At 30.6% G+C, this 21074-nt stretch overlaps 1 protein-coding gene across 1 annotated transcript; it reads left to right on the top strand.

Annotated features, from left to right (window-relative positions):
• Window positions 1-16061: 16061 nt before the first annotated feature.
• LOC115984135 (probable LRR receptor-like serine/threonine-protein kinase At3g47570) lies at window positions 16062-20401 on the top strand. Its single transcript, XM_031107056.1, has 3 exons — window positions 16062-18758; window positions 19017-19430; window positions 20094-20401. Exons 1-3 carry the CDS (start codon window positions 16103-16105, stop codon window positions 20105-20107), a joined length of 3084 nt encoding a protein of 1027 aa, XP_030962916.1. The 5' UTR covers window positions 16062-16102; the 3' UTR covers window positions 20108-20401.
• The last annotated feature ends 673 nt before the right edge of the window (window positions 20402-21074 follow it).

The following is a 21074-nucleotide window of genomic DNA, read 5'->3' as shown; positions in this document are numbered from 1 at the left end:
ATAAGAATTTCTCTCTTGAGAATGAGTAGCTCTCTCTAACAAGGTGGGTGTTGTAGAAACCTTTCTAGGGTTTTCTTTTGAATAGCCTTCTTACAATTTTGTGGGTAATGATGATATATATAGTACGGGTGAAAGGCATAAGATTCACACTTAAATTCCCAGCTATTAGTGCATCTCGTAGGTCATCTTGCAAGTTGGTCTAATCATGAGATAAGTCGCTAGATACATTGACTTTTCAGCTTCCGGCATGTGTTCCTCATTTGACCTTCAATTGTCTTGATCAAATCTTCACCAACTTAATACTAAACCCATTACAATTAAATCCTACAAAACACAAGGAAACAAATTAATGTAATTACAACATTTTTTGTTATGGACTAAAGCCAATATAAATATTATGTGAAAAACCATAACTTAAAAGATACAAACTATCATTGTTCATACACGGTGAATCATTAAAAAAGTATCGTTGATACACGATACAAACTATCATCCTTCATACGCGATGAATCATTAAAAAATATCATTGATACACGAGACAAACTATCATCATTCATACATAATGAATATTAAAAAGTATCGTTGATACACGATACAAACTATCATCATTCATACACGATGAATCATTAAAAGTATCGTTGATACACGATACAAACTATCATCGTCCATACATGACAAATCATTAAAAAATACAAACTATCATCATTCATACACGATGAATCGTTAAAAAAGCATCGTTGATACACGATACAAACTATCATCGTTCATACATGATAAATCATTAAAAAATGTATTGTTAATGCATGATACGAACTATCATCATTCACACACAATGATACAGGCAAGAAACAAAGAAAGAGCTAAGAAGACTTACCAGGAACTAAGACACAAAGCAGAGGAAAACCAAGAAGAAACACCTGGAGGAAATAAATAAAAACCCCAAAAAATAATGGGCGGGAAACATGGCAAATAGTAGGGTCGAGTCAGGTTAATCGAGTTGCGGGCTAAACTTGCCGGGTTACGGGCCATTTTAAACTGGTTGAAAATAGGTCAGGCCAATCGGGTTGTGGGCGGGTCAGGTGGGTTTGGGCCGACCTGTACTGTCACATTTAAAAAAATTAAAAAAAAAAAACTTAAAAAAAATAAATATCAAATTTTTAGAGAGAATAAATCAAATCAATCAAAGAAACAAATTTTACATAATACACTTTTTTTTTTAAGGTTAAGTGGGCACCTACTATTATTAGACTATTTGTGTTATTAGTATACATGTAAAGGGAAAAAAATAAACAAACCAATAAACATAAAACTTTCCGTATCTTTCAAATTCTGATTGTTTTGTGCCTAACTAAAATTCTTTACACTCATAATAACAAAATCTTCTATGTTAATAACTCACAGGCATAATGCTTATAATTACAAATTTACAACTTGAGATAGAGATAGATTTTAATGAGCAAAAAAGGTATATATTAAGTTTACACACTTCTAATTCAAAGTTCACTAATGATATGGACTTTTGGACTTTCTCTTTTACTTTAGTTTAGTATTGTGCTAGTTAGACTTAATGTTTGTTACTTAGTCCTAGTATTTAACTCTACTACTTAGTATTTAATTTAGTGTTAGACATTTAGCAATGTAGACGGGTAGTTGTAAATGATTTTTCATTTTGTATTTTTTTCCTCTACTACTTAGTATTTAACTTAGTGTTAGACGTTTAGTATTGTAGATGTGTAGTTGTAATTGCTTTTGTCTTTTGTATTTTTTTCATCTACTACTTAGTATTTAACTTTGTGTTAGACATTTAGTAGTGTAGATGCTTTTTCCTTTGTATTTATTTTCTTTTAATTAATTTTTTTTAATAAATGGGGGAATGGCCACTGCCATTGGTGACTACTAAATGGCTAAATAGTGTCTGTGCAGTGCTTTATGCATTTATGTTTGTACACCTAGCACCTTGGTATGTAGTCTAAATATTTTTTAAAAAAATAAAAAAATAAAAAAGAGTCAGCGGGTTAGTCAGATCGGGTCAAGTTGGCCTGCAAAAAACGGGCGAGCCGTAGGTTAGCCCATTTTTAACTCAAGATAAAATGGGCAAATTTGGGCTAGGTTAGCAAATTTTGGCTTGTTTTGCCATGTCTAGGGAAACCGAAGAAATGACTCCAACACATCCAAGTAATCATAGACCGACATATGTCACGACGAGACCAAATATTCCAATTGTGTTTGTAAATACGACGGTAGGAATAGAGTGGCAACTAAAGAGGAGAAAAATCACCCTCGTCCATTGTATAGCAGAAGAAGATAAAAACTAGCATCGTCCATGTAATGGACGAATACAATCGACATTAAATGAGTTCTTTATAAATAACATAAGTAAACACACCAGATTGGCAAAAACGTAACCGATGGACCAACGAGCAAAAGACCATTGAAATCTATAACACCCCTGCATTCATTACCAATGGATCCATAATCATAAAGAGAGGCATTTACACCCATCTTGAGGGACAAAGACCTATAAAAAGGCACAAAGAATCATAAAAAAGGTACGCAACATATGCACAACAACTCTAGCCAATTAAGCAATTTCTTTGTACAATCGAGCTTTGATCTTACTAACTCGTTGGAGGCTCCTTGGGACACACCACATTGGTGTATTCCAAGCTTACTTATCCATTTTTACAGGATTCTATAGCCATTGACTTGACATCGTCCATCTATCTTAATGAGGAGTTCAACTGACGATTTTCTATATTATCAAATATTTTAATAAAAAACTAATAATTTTATCGTTCTTTAACTATGACGACAGTTTTCGATGAACACTATGAATTTGTTAATCTTGAAAAAAAAATGTCCCTAATAATAATAATAATACTAATGAATTGGAGCACTGATTTGTTTTTTCCTGCTATGTTAGATATTTGGCAAAAATCCAAAATTGACCCTCTAACTTTCAGTTTTTTTTCATTTCAGTCCTCTAACTTTCAGTTTTGTCATTTCAATCCTCTAACTTTCAATTTTGTCAATGTAAGTTTCTATTAGAGCTGGGTTAGGGCAATCGTTAAAGGTACTGAAACGGCGCTGTTTTGTCCTTTTTTTTTTTTTTTAATTTCAAAATTAAAAGAAAATAACAAAAATTTAAAATAAGAAAAAATAAAAAAACATTTTAGGGGAACGACGACCCTTAAATGTTTGGGGATAATGGGTCAGTTTGTGAGAGAGAGAGAGAGAGAGAGAGACTGAGTTGAGAAAGAGATCGAGTTTGGGAGAGAAACCGAAATGGAGATAGAGAGATTGAGACCGAGATAGACCTATTTGCAGAGATAGAGAGATTGAGACCGAGATACTGTGGAGCATACACGTGACGGACACGGAGGTGAACAAGAAGGTCGTCGGTTTTCCAAAGCCACCTCCTGCGTTGCTTCCTTAGGAACATCTTGGATATTGATGCTCCTATAAATGTAAGTTTTAATACCTGATCTTTCAACTATGAAAACAAAACAAATATTTAGTTAGAAGTTGATAAGAACAATGATTGAATTCCTGCAACTCAGTCTCTCTCTCATACTCGGTCCCTTTCTCAAACCGATTTAGTCACTCTCTCTTAATTCAACTCAACCTCTCTCTTAAACGGACTTGGTCTCTCTCTCTCAAACCGCTGACTAGTTCTTCCTTTTCCCCAAATTCTCACGTTAGGGATTTGGCCCATTTGGGTGTCTCAATGTTTCTTTGTTTTTAATTTTAGGTAAGGGGAACGACTTTTTTTTTTATACAGATTTTTCTTATTTTCTTTTAATTCCAATTTTTTTTTTTTTTTAAAAAAAGGGAAAAACGGCGTCGTTTCAGTACCCTTAACGGCAATTACTAACTGAACTCTAACGAAATCATGCATTGACAAAAATTGAAAGTTAGAGGAAGAACTTTTAAGAGGTAATAATTGTGTTGGGCTGTGCTTGACAGTGACGAGGGCCAGCTGTATTTGGAGTGTGGATCCTTCTTTTTTTGTTGAATAATTGGAGTGTGGACCTTGACTACGAAGTCTAGAAATCTTTTAATTCAGTCAAAAAAATCAAATAAATATATTCCATGCAAAAGTTTCAGTTTATTTTAGTAGAAAATTTTATTTCTTTTTATACCACTTTTAAAAACATTCACAAAATAATATTTTTTATTTTATTAAAATATTAATTTTTTAATTTTTTTTTCATTGTTTCTCTCTCATCTCATACATCACAATTACCATCTATTTTTTCTTTTGTTCTCGAAAAAAAAAAAAAGAAAAAAAGAAAAAAAATGGACTATATATGCATAACTTTAAAGATGTGAATGATTTTTATGATTGGTTGGCCAAAATTTTGCATTTAGGTCATTTTATTTGGACCAATGCAAGTACTCCAACTATTGCAATAAATTTAAGACACACCTAATTTACAATTTTACAACATGATGAAATAAAAAAAAAAAAAAATTATGTTTACATTGTATTTGCAAGGTAAACTTACATTTGCCTCTTTTAGCGTGTCTATAATACAATTTGCGTTGTAAGTACAATATAAACATATAAAGGTCTGATGAGATGATCTATAGTATAAGTGATAGATACTTTATGTCCATTTATTGCATGCATTCACCACTATTTTTTCTTTTTTCTTTTTTCATTTACAATCTACCACCTCAATAAATTATAAATTATAAATTATAAAGCTGAGTGTGAACTTCATAATAAAAATATATATAAATAAATAAACTGAGTGTGAACGTAGTATTTTACAAGCTTTGGAAAATATTGAATGAGGTTGATAGGAGTAGGTTCCTCCCTTTTCTTTCTTATCAAATGTCCCTATAATCGCTAAAAAAAATAAAAAAGGATGTCTCTATAATCGCTCAAGTCCTCGTAGTCAATGAGGACTAGGGGAAAAGTAATGCATGTAATAAATGGACATAAAGGATATAAATGGACATAAAGGATTACATAGGGGAAAAGTATATGTCATAAGATTCCCACCCCATAGGGGAAAAGTAACATGACATATAGGTCCATGAAGCATCTTTATTATCTAATCAATGGATTTTTTTTTTTTTTTTTTTTTTTTGTTGAGAATTTCAATTTATGACGATTGCTCTTTGATGATAGTTTTTTAATATCAAACCAAGACATCTATCAATTTTTTGTGTAAGCCGGAATTGAAACTCATATCACTCTTCTTCAACTAATAAAGATTTTACTAACTGAGTTAAATGAATTAGGTGAATAGGTGTGAATAAGAAACCATTGATTTATTTATGATATTAACCCATAATTAATCTTCAGGACACATAATGATCATAGAGGTGTATGGTGAATTGAAGTTTCAATATAAATTAATTTACCGAGTACGGACATTACACTTTTCCAAATCTTTAATTGTTAAGGGGACAATTAGTAGTGTGGCATGTGAGAATTCAGGAAAAACTACAACATTCCATATGGATAATGGGTCACCGTCTAGGCGTCTATTACACGGTTTGATTAATAAAGATTATCAGACCGACCATAATCCCCAAAAGTTTCTTGCAATCTTGGACTGGGACCGTAACCTGCAAAAGTTTCCGAAAAAGTTACTTTGCCATTCCTAGGATGAGACATGAACCAATCTAATACGTACACGTGGCTAATTAAGTAACTGACTTCGTGCAAAACGACAACACATTAACTAAAACCCGGAACCAACGACTTGTAGTATAATTCGAACACTTATAAGATAGTTGTTAACTGACATGTCGTATGAACTCAATCAACTGTACAACTTAGTCGTTTATCTTCCTCTTTTTTAATCTGTATATCTTTGTACAGGATGCTAGTTTTCCTATGCTAACATGAGTATCAATAAATAAATAAATCAAATCAGTTTGTGCATGTTCGTCACTGTATACCGACTCTTAAAAGATGAGTTGTTTTTTTATTGTGTTTTCTTCTACGAAAATATCATTGAGTGGATTCTTTTAACTTAAGAGTCATGAATAACCCAAAAATAAGATTGTCCACTAAATCAAAATTGAGGGTAATATACACAAAATAAATAAATTGTTATCAACAATTTACCATCAAATTAAAGTTAAAAACCTTCTCAAAAAAAAAAAAAAATATTAAGGGGTGGAAACAACCTAGTAACATTGGAACCTATGTCATAAACATGTAATTTATATATGATATACAAAATTGGAACCCACTTTATCTTTGTAGTTAACTAAAAACTTTAATATCAATAAAAATAAGGGAGATCATGAGAGAAGAATTATAAAAAGAAAATTCTTACATGCAAGTTCATAACAATTTTTTTACAATAATATACAAAATAATATAAAGTCACCTCTAACCATATTTAATGATTGATTCTCAAACCATAAACATATAAATTGGATAAAACTTAAGGAAATAAGGTTAACAAAAGAAAAAAAAATACACAAAATCTACAAAATCTATTCAATTTGATGAAAAATAAAAATACATACCTCTGCAAGGTTATGTAGGTAGGAGAAGAATAGAGTAAAAAGTTGTACGGTAGGTAGTAAAAGATCATAATTTTATCACATATATTTATACTTCACGTTGAAGAAGTTGATATGAACAAAACATCTCTACATTGAAGAAGTTGATATGAACAAAAAATTGTGCCGTGCAATGAGAGGAAATAGCAAAATATTCTATACTAATGTCTAACATAAAATTTTAGATAAAAAAAAAAAATGATCAGGCACCTAATCTGAAAAGTTAGATAAAAAGGATGTATATCAATTAATTAGAACTCTTTTGTAGATAAATAAAAAATAAATAAAAAATTGCATTTCAGACACCTAATTTGAAATATTTTAGATTAAAAGGACTCATGTATTTAGAACTCTATATCTATATTAACGTTAATCATAACACTATATTAAATTTTAGAGTTTATCCAAAGAATAAAAAAGTGAAGGAAAAAATAAATAGTTTTTAAAAAATGAGTCCATGAGATGTTTTGAGATGTTAAATTAGAAAATATATGGATGAACAATTTTAGTATATCAATTAACGTAGGCCTCATGTATTTAGAATTTTATATCTATATTAACATTAATCATATATAACTGTATTTTGGAGTTTATCCAAAGAATAAAAAAGTGAAGGAAAAAAATAGTTTAAAAAAAAAAGAAAAAAAGAGTCCATGAGACATTAAATTAGAAAAGATATAGATGAACTATTTTAGTTTTTTCTATTCAAACTGATTTGATCTCTCTTAGATATAGTAGTTGTATGCCATCAATTAACTAAATTTAATTTTTTAAAAAGAAATTTAATAAGCTTTTTTGCAATTTAGTGTAGCCACTTGACGCAACCATAGCTTCTAAGCTCATTTTTTATTATATAGTATATAGATGATGTGGGTTTTGGATGAGCACTATGAATTAGTTAATCTTGAAAAAAAAATTGTCGCTGGTAATAATAATAATAATAATAATAATAATAATAATAATAATAATAATAATCAATTAGAGCACTGATTTTTTTTCCCCTGCTATGTTAGATATTTCTTCATAGGAGTACGTTGGATTGAATAATGAATGTGGCCATGTGTGACTTGCACCTCAAGCATGGAGTAATGCTAAGGATACTAATTTTAGTACAACTTTGTGCCATAACTCGTCATATGATGAGTTATGATTGGTAAAAATATGTCCTCACATGGCCTACTCACACACCCTTACCAATCACAATTCGTCATATGACGAGCTGTGGCATAAAATTATGGCAAATTGTAGCACAAATTATGTCAAAATTGGTGTCTGCATTGCTCATCAAATTAAAACGTCAGAAAGGAAAGCTGTGACTAAAAAAAGCTAAAACTAAAATCACCTGTGACAGAAAAGTTTTTTATGCACTAGATTAATGTTTCATAGTGAGACATGGGTCACATACTTGACAGTGACGATGGGTACAAAGTGTGAAGTCCAGCAATCTTTTAATTCAGTCATTATCTATCTTGGCCATAAAAGTCAAATAAATATATTCCACCTAAAAATTTCGGTTTATTTTTAGTATAATTTTTTTTTAGACCACTTTTTTTATAAAAAAAAAAAAAAAAAAAAAATTCACATAATAATATCTATTACATTTTTTATTTTATTAAAATATTAATTTTTAAATTTTTTTTATTGTTTCTCTCTTAACTCGTACATCACAATTACTATCTATTTTTTCCTTTGTTCTCGAAAAAAAGAAAAAAGAAAAGAAAAGAAAAAGAAGAATAATAATGGACTATATATGCATAACTTTAAATAGATTGATGTGAATAATTTTTAAGATTGATTAGCCAAAATTCTACATCTTCGATCATTTTGCTTGGACCAATGCAAGTGCTCCAACTATTTCAATAAACTTAAGACATGCCCAATTTACAATTTTACAACATGAAATAAAACTTTATTTAAATAAAAAACCATTGGTTTATTTATGGTATTAATCCATAATTAATCTTCAGGATACATAATAATCATAGAGGTGTATGGTCAATTGAAGTTTCAATATAAATTAATTTACCGAGTACGGACACCACACTTTTCCAAATCTTTATTTTTAAGGGGATAATTAGTAGTGTGGCATGTGAGAATTCAGGAAAAACTACAGCATTCCATGTGGATCATGGGTCACTGTCTAGGCATCTATTACACGGTTTGATTAATAAAAATTATCAAACTGACCACATTCCCCAAAAGTTTCTGAAAAAGCTATTGTACAACTTAGTTGTTTATCTTCTTCTTTTTTATTCTGTATATCTTTGTACAGGATGCTAGTTTTCTATGCTAATATGAGTGCCAAAAAAAAAAAAAAAGCCATGATCTCAACCCGATCTTAACCCACACATCTTGCGTAGATCAAACTGTAGCAGGATGTAAAATTTTTCCATTCCCAAATGTGAAATATGAAATGTGGAATGTGTTTTGTGCATTTTTGTAAACAATGAGAGCTATTTTGCATTTTTAGCTCCCCGGATGGATGGGAATGCTTGATTAGATAGAGTTCAATAAAAAAAAAAAAGATCTTTCAAACATGGGTTCGTCCCAAAAATAGAAAATTAAAAAGAAAAAAAAAAGATTCACTCTTGGGTTTCAACTTCGACCAATCATTCAAAAAGCGACTAGCAAAAATAATTTCCCCTGAACACAACCATGGTACAATCAGCTAGCCCGCTCAATATTTACCGCCTTTCTCTCTCTTCTCTGCCAGTCAGTTTCTTTTCTCTCTTCTTTTTATCGTGTAAATAGTGATTTAGTTAGTTTTTAAAGGTCATGTGCTTCTCACATGCTCATATTCCGTTAGTGTTTTAACGTGAAACTAACTAGAGTAATGATTTGGCAAGTGTATATAGATTAGGGAGTATATTGACCAATAAAAAAATTTAGGGGGTGTCTTGGCCGGCCACTAGTTCAAAGTTTAGGTGGTGTATGGGTATTTTTCCTAAATTATTTCACATAAAATTGCAAAGTATGATGAAAAGGCACAATCAAAAGGCAAAAGCACATTTACTAAAATACTAATATAATGGTTGTTAGGTTTTTGGAAAATCTTTGCAAAACTTACCTAACCAATGAAATAAAAAGGCAGAATCAAAAGTTACCTTTGGAAAATCTTGGCATACTTGACTTGTGGTCTTGCACTATCAACTTTAGACTTTGCAGAGTCTTTTAAGTAACTATACTTTGAAATCTCCCCTTCCAAGTGGAGATTCGAGATTAATTACTTGATCAAAAAGCAAAAGCACATTCACTAAATTACAAACATAATGGTTGTTAGGTTTTTGGAAAATCTTTGCAAAAACTTACCCAATAACCCAGCCAATGAAATAAAAAGACAAAATCAAAAGATGCTTTTGGAAAATCTTGGCAAACTTTTTTTGAGAAGGAAAAATCTTGGCAAACTTGACTTGCGGTCCTGAAGTATCAACTTTAGACTTTAGACTCTGCAATATCTTAAAAAAAAAAAAAAAAAAAAAAAATTCACACATAAGTTTTCTTATTTCTTGAACATCACGTAGTTTTGAGTCACTATGCTATGAAAATAAAATTCACCTCTTATATAGAATTTTTTGTTATTTTCAATAAAAATATTCAGAATTCAAATCTCTTATTTGCAATCGAACAAAGTTTCTCTCCAAACTAATTTAGAAAGAAATTCTATAAACTCCACATATTTCTCTATATTGAGTGTGAATTTTGAAAATCTAACTGTTAGATTGCATGTTCTTATTATATTCTTCATGCAAGTAAAATTTCAAGAAAATAAAAGATCAATTGCTATTTCATCAAACAAATATTAAAATTTCAAATTTTTATGATCTAAAATTATGTATAAAAAAATAAGTTTAATGATCGAATAGTAAATAATATCCAATTTGAACGAAATTTGATATATATGTTAAGAACACAAGAACATGAAATTAAACGGTTAGATTTTCAAAATTCACACCAAAAAATATATGAGAAGTTTGAAAAGTTTGAAAAGTACTTTGTTCTTTGCAATCTGCCCAAATTGGGTGGAATTGAAGGGTGAGAATGGTTTTTAAATAATAAAACCCACATATATAACATAATATGACATGAAGTTACATATTTTCCCATAACTTTTATGTATTTTTTACATTTATATGGGCATATCCATCAAAAAAAAAAAAAAAACATTTATATGGGTATAAAAGTAAAAAGAAACATATATTTTCTTTTCATTTTCTTTCTCATTGCAATCCAAACAAAGGAAAAAGAAATACATTATTCTCTTTTCTTTTCTCCTCCTCTCCCTATTTCCAAACGTACACAAGACAATTGTTTTTTTTTTCTTTTCTTTCTCATTTTTTTGCTATTATTCATTTCTTTTGTCTTATCTTCTCTTCCCTCTTTTCTCTTTAGTATTTTGAAAAAAATTTCTATTCCTAACTCTAGTTAACACTAACAATACATCTTTTCCCACACCTAAATCAAGTATCTTTATGTGTCAATTAGTGATTGAATTTTAACGCTTTCACATAGCTAATAGGTTAACTACAATTTCTTTTAAAAGCTAAAATCTCTTATTGACAAAAAACTATTGTGCACCATACGAATGATTTAATTTTGAAGTAGGACCCACGTATCGTTTTTTGTGCACCATAAGAATAATTTAATTTTGAAGTAGGACCCACGTATCAATGATACATGGGTCTCATACTTAGTCATTATGCTTTTCCAAGTAATTGTACTGGGTGGTTCATGATAGTGACGAGGGTCACTTGCATGTGGAGTGTGGACCTTGGTTACAAAGTCTAGCAATCTTTTAATTCACTCATTATCTATCTTAGACATAAAAATCAAATAAATATGAATAATGTTAGAGATATAATTTTTTTTACAAAAAATTTTACAAATTGCTAATGTAGTAAGTAATTATTGGTAAAGGAAAAAGTGATATTAATAGTAGGTCTAGATGAAAAGCAATAAGAAGTTGGTCACATTAACATTTTTTAGAAATATTGTAAAATAGTTTGTAACTGTAGCATTACTCAATAAATATATCTCATGCAAAAATTTTGTTTATTTTAATATAAAACTTATTTCTTTTTAGGCCATTTTTCAAAAACATTCACATAATAATATAATTTTTTATTTTATTAAATTTTTTAATTGTTTCTCTCTCATTTTGTACATCCATCAAACAGCATTCCACAACTGAAAATTAAAACCTTATCAACACCAATATTCTTAAACAATAACGTGGGTTTTGGTCTTTTGGGTGAAGATTATGAATTTATTAATAAAAAAAAAATGTCCTTGCTGATAATAATCAATTGAAGCATTAATTTTTTTTTCCCTGCTATGTTAAAAATTTCTTCATAGGAACATGGTGGATTGGAATATAGTTGGCAATGGAAATTTAGAAAAACAAATGAATGTGGTCATGTAGAGACTGGAGACCCATTAATCGTCATGCACGTCTTGTAGAATTATGAGTCACTAATCCTTGTATAATCTATAACTACAAGAAAATTTCACCATTTCAACTGAATTTTTATGTGGTTCAAAAATACCTTCATCAATGAAAGGTCTCTTAGAAATATAGTCAAAAATGTCAAATAACAAATTTCATTTTGAATTACAAAGGAGACTCCTAAAATTTAGATTTTTTTTTTTCTTTAGGTTCATATTTTTATTCCCAAAAATTTAGCATTTTTTATTCATTTTTCGTCCAATAAAAGTAAAACAGCCCCCAATTTTAAAAAATAAAAAAAAATAAGAGAACTTCTAAAATTCAGTCTTCTTTCCCATTACGTTCATCTTATTTTTCCTACCCAAACTTTTCTCTATATATCACTATACCACTTTCAAACACACGTCTAAGAAAGAAATTACAGTTGCTTATTTCTAAAATTTATCATTTTTATTTTTTTGTAAAAAAATATATTTTCAAATTATAATAGATGCAAATTGTTAACCTTTGACCAAAAAAAAATAGAAGAGCCTCTGAGCACGAGGCTAGTAACTAACTAAAGTAATTATATATGTAAATCAATGTATATTGAAACTTCAATTAACAATACACCTGTACGATCATTATGTGTCCTGAAGATTAATTATGGACTAAGACCATAAACAAACCACTGGTTTTCTATTCACACCTATTCACCTAACCCATTGATTAGATGACAAAGATGCCTCATGGACCTACATGTCATGTTACTTTTCTTTTCCTTTCTTCTTTCATTTATTTTATACATACATACATACATACATACATACATATATATATATATATATATATATATATTTATATATTATCAATTGCAAATGAGGAACTAGACCCATTTCATGATAGACTTAATTCATCCGTTCATCATTTTAATTTAGCGACATTATGACAGATTTAACTAAATTGACAATATATTATTGGACAAATTTTAGCTACAAAGTTGGTTATAGTCTAAGACTACAACCTTATTTAACATCATTAACATTACTACATATTTCAAAAAGTTAACTATTGAATTGCATGTTCTTTACGTTTTCAATACACATGTCAAATTTTGTACTAATAAAATATTATTTACTATATAATCTACAATATTATATTTTACGCATAAATTTAAAATACAAAAACTTACAATTTAAACATTTTATTGATGACATAATTATTGATTTTTAATTTTTCAGAAATTTTGCAAGAATGGAAAATATAAGAAGAAAATTTAATCCAATGGTGGATTTATCAAAATTCATCTCCAATAAAAAGATATTGAGTAAGGTTGTACCCTTAGGCTATAATTAATTTTGTAACTAAACTTTGTCCTATATATTTTCATTTGATGGAATTACCCATTCAGTTTGAAACAAATACTAGTGCATTTCCATCAATAAGTAAAACTCTCATATATAGTGCATTTGATAAATTATGTTTTATAACAGTATACTCTTAGCGCGATGGTCACTTCACAAGTATAAGTGCTTGTGAGTAGTGGGAATAAGGGCCAGAGTTCAAGTCTATAGGAGAAAGCTTTACTCACATATATTTAGGTAGAGTTTCGTAACCTACCTTTGTTAAAAACATGGCTAAATAGTTGATTTTGCTCCACTTTTATATCTCTCTCATCTAAAAAAAAAAACAAAAAAAAAAAAAAACATAAAAATACAAGATCAAATAAAATAAAAAAGAAACCGACGGAAGATTTGCATCATGGGATTTCAAACCACAGGTAGACAACTTAAATTTTGGTCAAATCTTATGTAGGTAAAGTGTCAAATTTCAAATTACAGGTAAACAACTTTAATTTCGGCCAAATTATAGGCGGGTAAATTGTAATTTGCCAAAAAAAAAAAATTAGGTTTTATTATACTCCACTTTACAATTTATTTTATCCTAGTTGGATTAGAATTTTTATTGTAGATCTTGTTTATTTTATTTCTACATATTTTTAACCGATACAGGTATATTAAAAAATATGAATATACATACTTTAAAAAAAAAGCAGAGAATAGAAGAATTAATTGAATCTAAAAAAGGATCTCTTAATAAGAAATTTGTTACTAGTAAAAAAATAAACGTTTAGATGAAATTTTTTGTGGTATAGATTTATTATCAAAACTACAAGTTATAAAGAGCTTTTAGAAATAGACGAATATACTTTGATTAAAAGATCTAAAGTTATATAAAATGAGTAGTCTAATTATTTTCCAAATGCATTTATCGCTTATAGAAGTTTTTTGATAGCCCCAGTTACAATTTCTTACACAAAAAGAAATTATAGAAGTTTTTTGATAGCACCTATTACATTTCTTACACAAAAAGAAAATTTTTAAAATTAAAAATGGAAAAATCTTACTTAAAAATAACTAGACTAAGTGTATGTTTGGATAGCGGCCATGTCCAGCGTTTTTGAGCATCTAGCATTTTTTGTGGGTTCTATACACTGTTTACGGAACCCACAAGTTTTTTGTTCAAAAAACAAATTTTAAACTGGATCTCATGGTATTATTTACACATTTAAAAATTATTTTGCTATAGTATTTTTAGTTTTTATTTTTTAGTAATAAACAATATCCAAACTGCTCTTAAGAGTCTTATAATTTAATAGTATTGTCTGTTCATCAGAGTTATGGATGGAATAATTTTTTTTTTTTTTTTTTTTTGGTTGTTGCAACTATCAAATTTTTAACAATAAAAAAGATGTTGGGTGTGTGGCACACGTCCAGCCACACTTGATGGAATAGCTCAATTAATAAGCTTGTCTCTACAGTCTTCAAGCCAACCATCTGCAACCATGTCTCTTAATCAGACTCAAGCGTGTGGGACACACTGAAGGAAGAAGAAAATTGGCTGAAGAAAAAGAAGTTGGCTGTACAAAAGTGAAAGCCTGTGTGCTTGCATTTATTGTGACTCGATGTGAAGAGTGTGGAAGGAAGAAAAGAAGAAAAATGTGAAGAAATAAAAGAAAAGGCCATTCGGCCATTTGTTGCAGAAGAGAGAAGAGTGAAGAGGATTAGGTGCTTAAAAATAATTATATTAAGGGTGTATTTGAATACTTTTTATTTGGTTGAAAATTAATAATTTATTGTTAAAAAAAAAAATAATAAGTTTTAGGTTACTGTTTACTTTTTCAAACATTGTATATTTGCTTTAATGCACTGTTCATGTCCCATAAACAATGCAAGAGACGCTAGTCAACAAAAAAAAAAAAAAATGTAAAAATGCAGACGCGTGAGTTTTCATCCGTATCCAAACGGATACTAAGTGTATGGTTGGACAGCGGCCACATCCAACGTTTTTGCGTGTCCAGCGTTTTTTGTGGGTCTTATGTATTGTTTACGAAACTTGCGAGTATTTAAAAAAAAAAAAATTAAAACTGGGTCTTACAGTACTATTCACACATTTAAAAAATTATTTTACTACAGTATTTTTAATTTTTAATAATAAATAGTATTCAAATATATTTTAAAAATCTTGTAATTTAGTAGTATTGTCTGCTCATCTTTATGAGAGCCATGGTTCGATTAATCCTTTTTTTTTTTTTTTTTTTTTTTTTTGTTGCAACTATCAAATAGTAACAATAAAAAAAGATGTTGGTGTGTGGCACATGTGGGTTCTAGCCCACACTTGATGGAATAGCTAAATTGTCTCTAAAATCTTCAAGCCAAATCTGCGACCATGTCTCTTAATCAGACATAAGCGTGTGGGACACACTGTAGGGTCTGGAAACGTGTATTTTGGGCTCAGCTCAGTACGGACGTTGCACATCCAAATCCTTAATTGTTAAAACTTAAAATACACCAAATAATTACACCTTTGGTTTAATATAAAGGGGGCAAAACTATAGCATTCCACGTGGATCATGGGTTAACGGTCTTATTAATTAAAGATGATCAGACCGACTATAATCCCCTAAATTCTCGCACCAAATTTCTTCTCTCTAGCCCTCTTTATAAATTTGCCACTTCTTCAGATTCTATACACAGCCAAATTAGCCTTCCCTCACAATACACACTTGTACCAACTGCCTCCTCAATCATATTGCATATGGGGCTTTGCCAGTGGAGTTCATCTCCACCGTCCTCTTCTTTTTTCATGCATGCTTTTATCCTTCTCTGGTGGTGTGGCTTGTTAGTTACCTCTGTTGTTGGCGGGAGTAATGAGACAGACCGGTTGGCGTTGCTTGAGTTCAAAGCCAAGATCACTGATGATCCTCTCCAGGTTATGAGCTCTTGGAATGATAGCATCCACTTTTGTCAATGGCGAGGGGTTACCTGTGGTCGTCGACATCAAAGGGTCATTAAGTTGGAACTGCAATCTTCGAAACTGGTAGGCTCCATATCACCACATGTTGGTAATTTAAGTTTTTTGAAGAATCTAACACTCTCAAACAACCGCTTTCATGATAAAATTCCTTCAGAAATTGATTGTTTACGCAGATTGCAAGACCTACGTTTGTTTAATAACACACTTAGCAGCAAAATTCCAAGAAATTTATCCCATTGCACCAACCTCAAATTCATTAGTTTCGGTCGCAACCTTTTGGATGGGGAAATCCCTGCAACTCTTGGCACTTTGTCAAAACTCCAATCCGTTTCTTTTGAAGTGAATAATTTGACAGGAAGTATCCCACCTTCTTTCGGCAACTTATCCTCTTTAAAAGTGTTTTTTACAGCTTATAATAACTTGGGTGGGAGTATCCCTACTTCTTTTGTCCAATTGACAAAACTCACAATTTTTTCTGTCGTTTCAAATAGGCTGTCTAGAACAATTCCTCCTTCAATCTTCAATTTGTCTTCGTTAAAACAGCTTGATGTAGGAAGCAACCAAATCCAAGGGCATCTTCCGTTGGATATAGGTATCACCCTACCAAATATCGAATATTTAAGCATTTCCATCAACCAATTTACTGGACCCATCCCTATTTCAATATCTAATGCCTCAAACCTAAAGTCACTTCAATTTTCCGAAAATAAACTAAGAGGAGGAGTTCCTTCTTTGGAGAAGTTATATAGAGTTTCAATGTTTACCATATTTCATAACGAGCTTGGAAATGAAGGGGAAAATGACTTGAGTTTTCTCTGTTCTTTGACAAATTCTACATATCTAACCGATTTAGAGATATTCTCCAATAACTTTGGGGGAGAGTTGCCCAAGTGCATTGTCAATTTCTCAACTACTCTCACCACATTGAGTCTAGGTGATAATGAAATATCTGGAAACATTCCTATTGGAATAGGGAATCTGACCAATTTGGAGTTACTAGATACGACGTATAATAAATTATCAGGTCATATTCCTTTTGAAATTGGAAAGCTACAAAAGTTACAATATTTGGATTTATCTACAAACAATTTCTTCGGGAACATTCCATCATCTCTTGGAAATTTAACTCTTTTGATAAATTTGTTTTTAAACAATAATAATCTTCAAGGAAGTATCCCGTTATGCCTAGGCAACTGTCAAAAAGTGAATGTATTGGATCTTGCCTATAACAATCTTAGTGGTACCATGTCATCTCTAGTCAGTAGTCTCTCATTCTCACCATTTGATATGGACTTGTCAGGCAACAAATTTACTGGTGTCCTTCCCATGGAAATAGCAAATTTAAAAAATCTAGAACACTTTGATATTTCTGAAAACATGTTGTTTGGTGAAATTCCTGCGAGTATTGGTAGTTGTGTGAAACTTGAAATTCTTGCAATGAGAAGCAACTTCTTTCAAGGGGTCATTCCTTCATCTTTGGAATCATTAAGGGGTCTTGAAGTTTTAGATCTTTCTAAAAACAATTTCTCTGGAAATATTCCAAAATTTTTGGAGAGCTTTATCTTCTTGCAGTTATTGAATTTGTCTTATAACGATTTTGACGGTGAGGTACCAACAAATGGAGTTTTGAAGAACACAAGTGCAACTATGATTAAGGGGAACGGTAAGCTTTGTGGAGGCATGCCTAAGTTTCATCTTCCTGTATGTAAATACAATAAATCCAAGAAGAGGAAGTTGACTCCTTCCTTGAAGCTAATAATCTCTATATTATCTGGCCTTCTTGGAGTAACTTTGGTAATGTTATTTTTACTTCTCCACACTTTAAAAAGAAAAAGAAGAGAAAGTATTTTAAGTAATTCAGGAAATTTACTTTTGAATGTATCTTACCATAGTCTCCTAAAAGCTACAGATGCGTTCTCCACCACTAATTTAATTGGTGTGGGTAGCTTTGGATCTGTATATAGAGGAATTCTTGATCATGACAGACGTAAAGTAGCTGTCAAGGTGCTCAACCTTTTGCAGCATGGAGCTTCAAAAAGTTTTATTGCTGAATGTGAGGCTTTGAGAAATATCAGACATCGGAATCTAGTGAAGGTACTCACAGCATGTTCAGGTGTTGACTATCAAGGTCATGATTTCAAAGCATTGGTATATGAGTTCATGACTAACGGCAACCTAGATGGGTGGTTGCATCCAGTTTCAAGAAGAAATGAGGTTCCTGAAGAACAAACACATTTGAATTTTCTTCAAAGACTGAATATTGCTATTAATGTTGCAAATGCATTGAAATATCTTCATCATCAGTGCCATTCACCAATTGTTCATTGTGACCTCAAGCCTAGCAATGTTCTTCTTGATGATGAAATGACTGGACATGTTGGTGATTTTGGCTTAGCAAGGTTCCTTCGTGAGGCCACCCAAAAGTGTTTCACTAATCAATCAAGCTCTATCGGATTAAAAGGAACAGTTGGTTTCGCTCCCCCAGGTGAATATCTTTTCCATTTTTGAACATTAAATACTTTTCTTTTCATAATATTTTTTAGTGTGCAAATTTCAAGCATGAAAATAACTTAAGGAATCCTTTTAGACAATGGAGCATGTCCTATAAAAAGTTCTACATGTCATAATTTTTTTTCATTTTATATGCCGATAGAAATATCTTTCAAAGTTGTGCTATTATTATTATTATTATTTTAATATGAAACTAGATCAATCATATTCTAAATGCTATGTGCAATTGCAGAATATGGTATGGGAAATGAGGTGTCAACTTTTGGTGATATCTATAGTTATGGTATATTATTATTGGAGATGTTCACAGGGAAAAGGCCCACTGATAACATTTTCAAAGACGACTTGAACCTTCATGATTTCGTTAGAGGAGCTTTGCCCGAACAAGTGATCAACATTGTGGATCCTATTATTCTTTTGGAAAGAGAAGATATGGAATCTAGGACAAATGACACTCACATTCAAAATCAAATAGGATGTCCCAAAATTTTGGAGTGCTTGATTTTGATATTTGGAATTGGAGTTTCTTGTTCTATGGAATCTCCAAGAGAAAGGATGAACATTAGTGATGTTGTAGCTCAGTTGCATTTGATTAGAGACAAGCTCCTCAGAACAAGAAGACGCCGAGAAAGACTTCAATTTACAGGTAAATTGTTCATGACATAGTACTTGTTGCTCTTAACACCCCCTCCAAACCTTTATGGAGGGAGGGGGATCATATATCCAACACAATGCTATGTGCTTGTCACGGTACTTTCTTTTGTTCTAGCGAAATTGATAATATTGATGCTATGTGAAATTTGAATACATGATGGTACTATTCATATGATTAAGATTCATCTAATATGTTTTCTATGATTCAAAATATGCTCTTTTTTGTCCTGTCCCCCCTCAATATGTTTGTTGTAAAATACATAAATGAAAATGACATTTAAGCTATTTTCGATTTGGTGATTTCTACAATTAGTGATTATTGGTATTGTACTTACACTCAGTACTTTTTATAGAGATGCGTTTGATGACTTTGATGTAGACATAGGCTTGAATTACTCTAAGTATGGAATTTTAATGGGTAAGAAGTTTAACTAATTTACTGGGAATTATTTAGTTGTTTATAATCTTATCTATCTCTCAAGTACCAGGATAACCATTTCCATAAAACATTTAATGAGTTTAGGATTCAAAAATTGAACCTTTTTGCATTACTATGAATCCCCTTTACTATTTTAAAAACCAAAACTTCTTATACATAGAAATGATATCCCTTAAGTCAATGATTTAGAGGGATAATTGTCCTCCTTGAATGCAGGTACAGAGGGCTAGTGACCCTATTGGAAGGCATCATGACGTAATGAGGTTTTGATTTTGTATAATGTTGGAACAGAATAATCAGATTTGTAGCACCTCCTTTTGTTTCTTTTAACACTCACTTATTAGTTTATCTTGTATTTGTCATAGTTTTGTTTTGTTTTGTTTTTTTTTTTTTTAATATCCATGGAATAATTTGTGGCTGTAACATTACTTTTAAAAAATGATAGAGACTCTGTGGATGTAGGCTTTTATGGCTGAACCACGTTAAAAATGTTGTCTTCCTTCTTTTGTTTGCCTTCATTTTTCACAAAGGAATTTTACAGCTTTGAGCCTTGGATAGCACCAGTAGCCAACAAGGCTTCTAGTTTGGTAGTTACTAGTTCCTTTGTCACTACAAATTATTAGCACTATAAAGATGTTTGTCACCCATAATTTGATGATTATGTACAAGAAAAAGCGATTTGTACTTCAAGATCATACCATTAAGGTTGGTGCTTATTGCTAAGCACCGAATAGTTTCTTATAGATCTTATAATGAAAGTCCTTTTATGTTGATAGGAATTTTTTTCCAAATAATATCTTTTGAAATTAATTTACTTGAAATAATTAAAGATGGTCTATTTCATAGTTAATTTAGATTTTATTTTAGGAATTTAACTATATACAAACTATAACGTTATTTTAAATTTTAAATAATGCAATACTAAATATATTTTTAAATTTGTAATATTTAATCTTAATGAAGAATTTGATCAATTTCCAATTCAAGAAATACTCAAATTATGTTCAGAAGTGAGAAGAATGTATATAAATAAAACATCTTTGCATTTCTTGAATTTAAAACTTAAAGAAGATATAGAAAAAACTATCAATGTCTTGACACTTGATAGGCTTCTTTTTGTTCAACTTGAAAACTCTAACCCATCACGTACATCCCCTGCTTTGGGCCTTGGTTGAGGATGATGATGGTTGGTTCCCC

Source organism: Quercus lobata, chromosome 4 (assembly GCF_001633185.2).
Source record: "Quercus lobata isolate SW786 chromosome 4, ValleyOak3.0 Primary Assembly, whole genome shotgun sequence".
Lineage (NCBI taxonomy): Eukaryota > Viridiplantae > Streptophyta > Magnoliopsida > Fagales > Fagaceae > Quercus > Quercus lobata.
The sequence above is the reverse complement of the archived record's forward strand: the minus strand, read 5'-3'. Positions and strand labels throughout refer to the sequence as shown.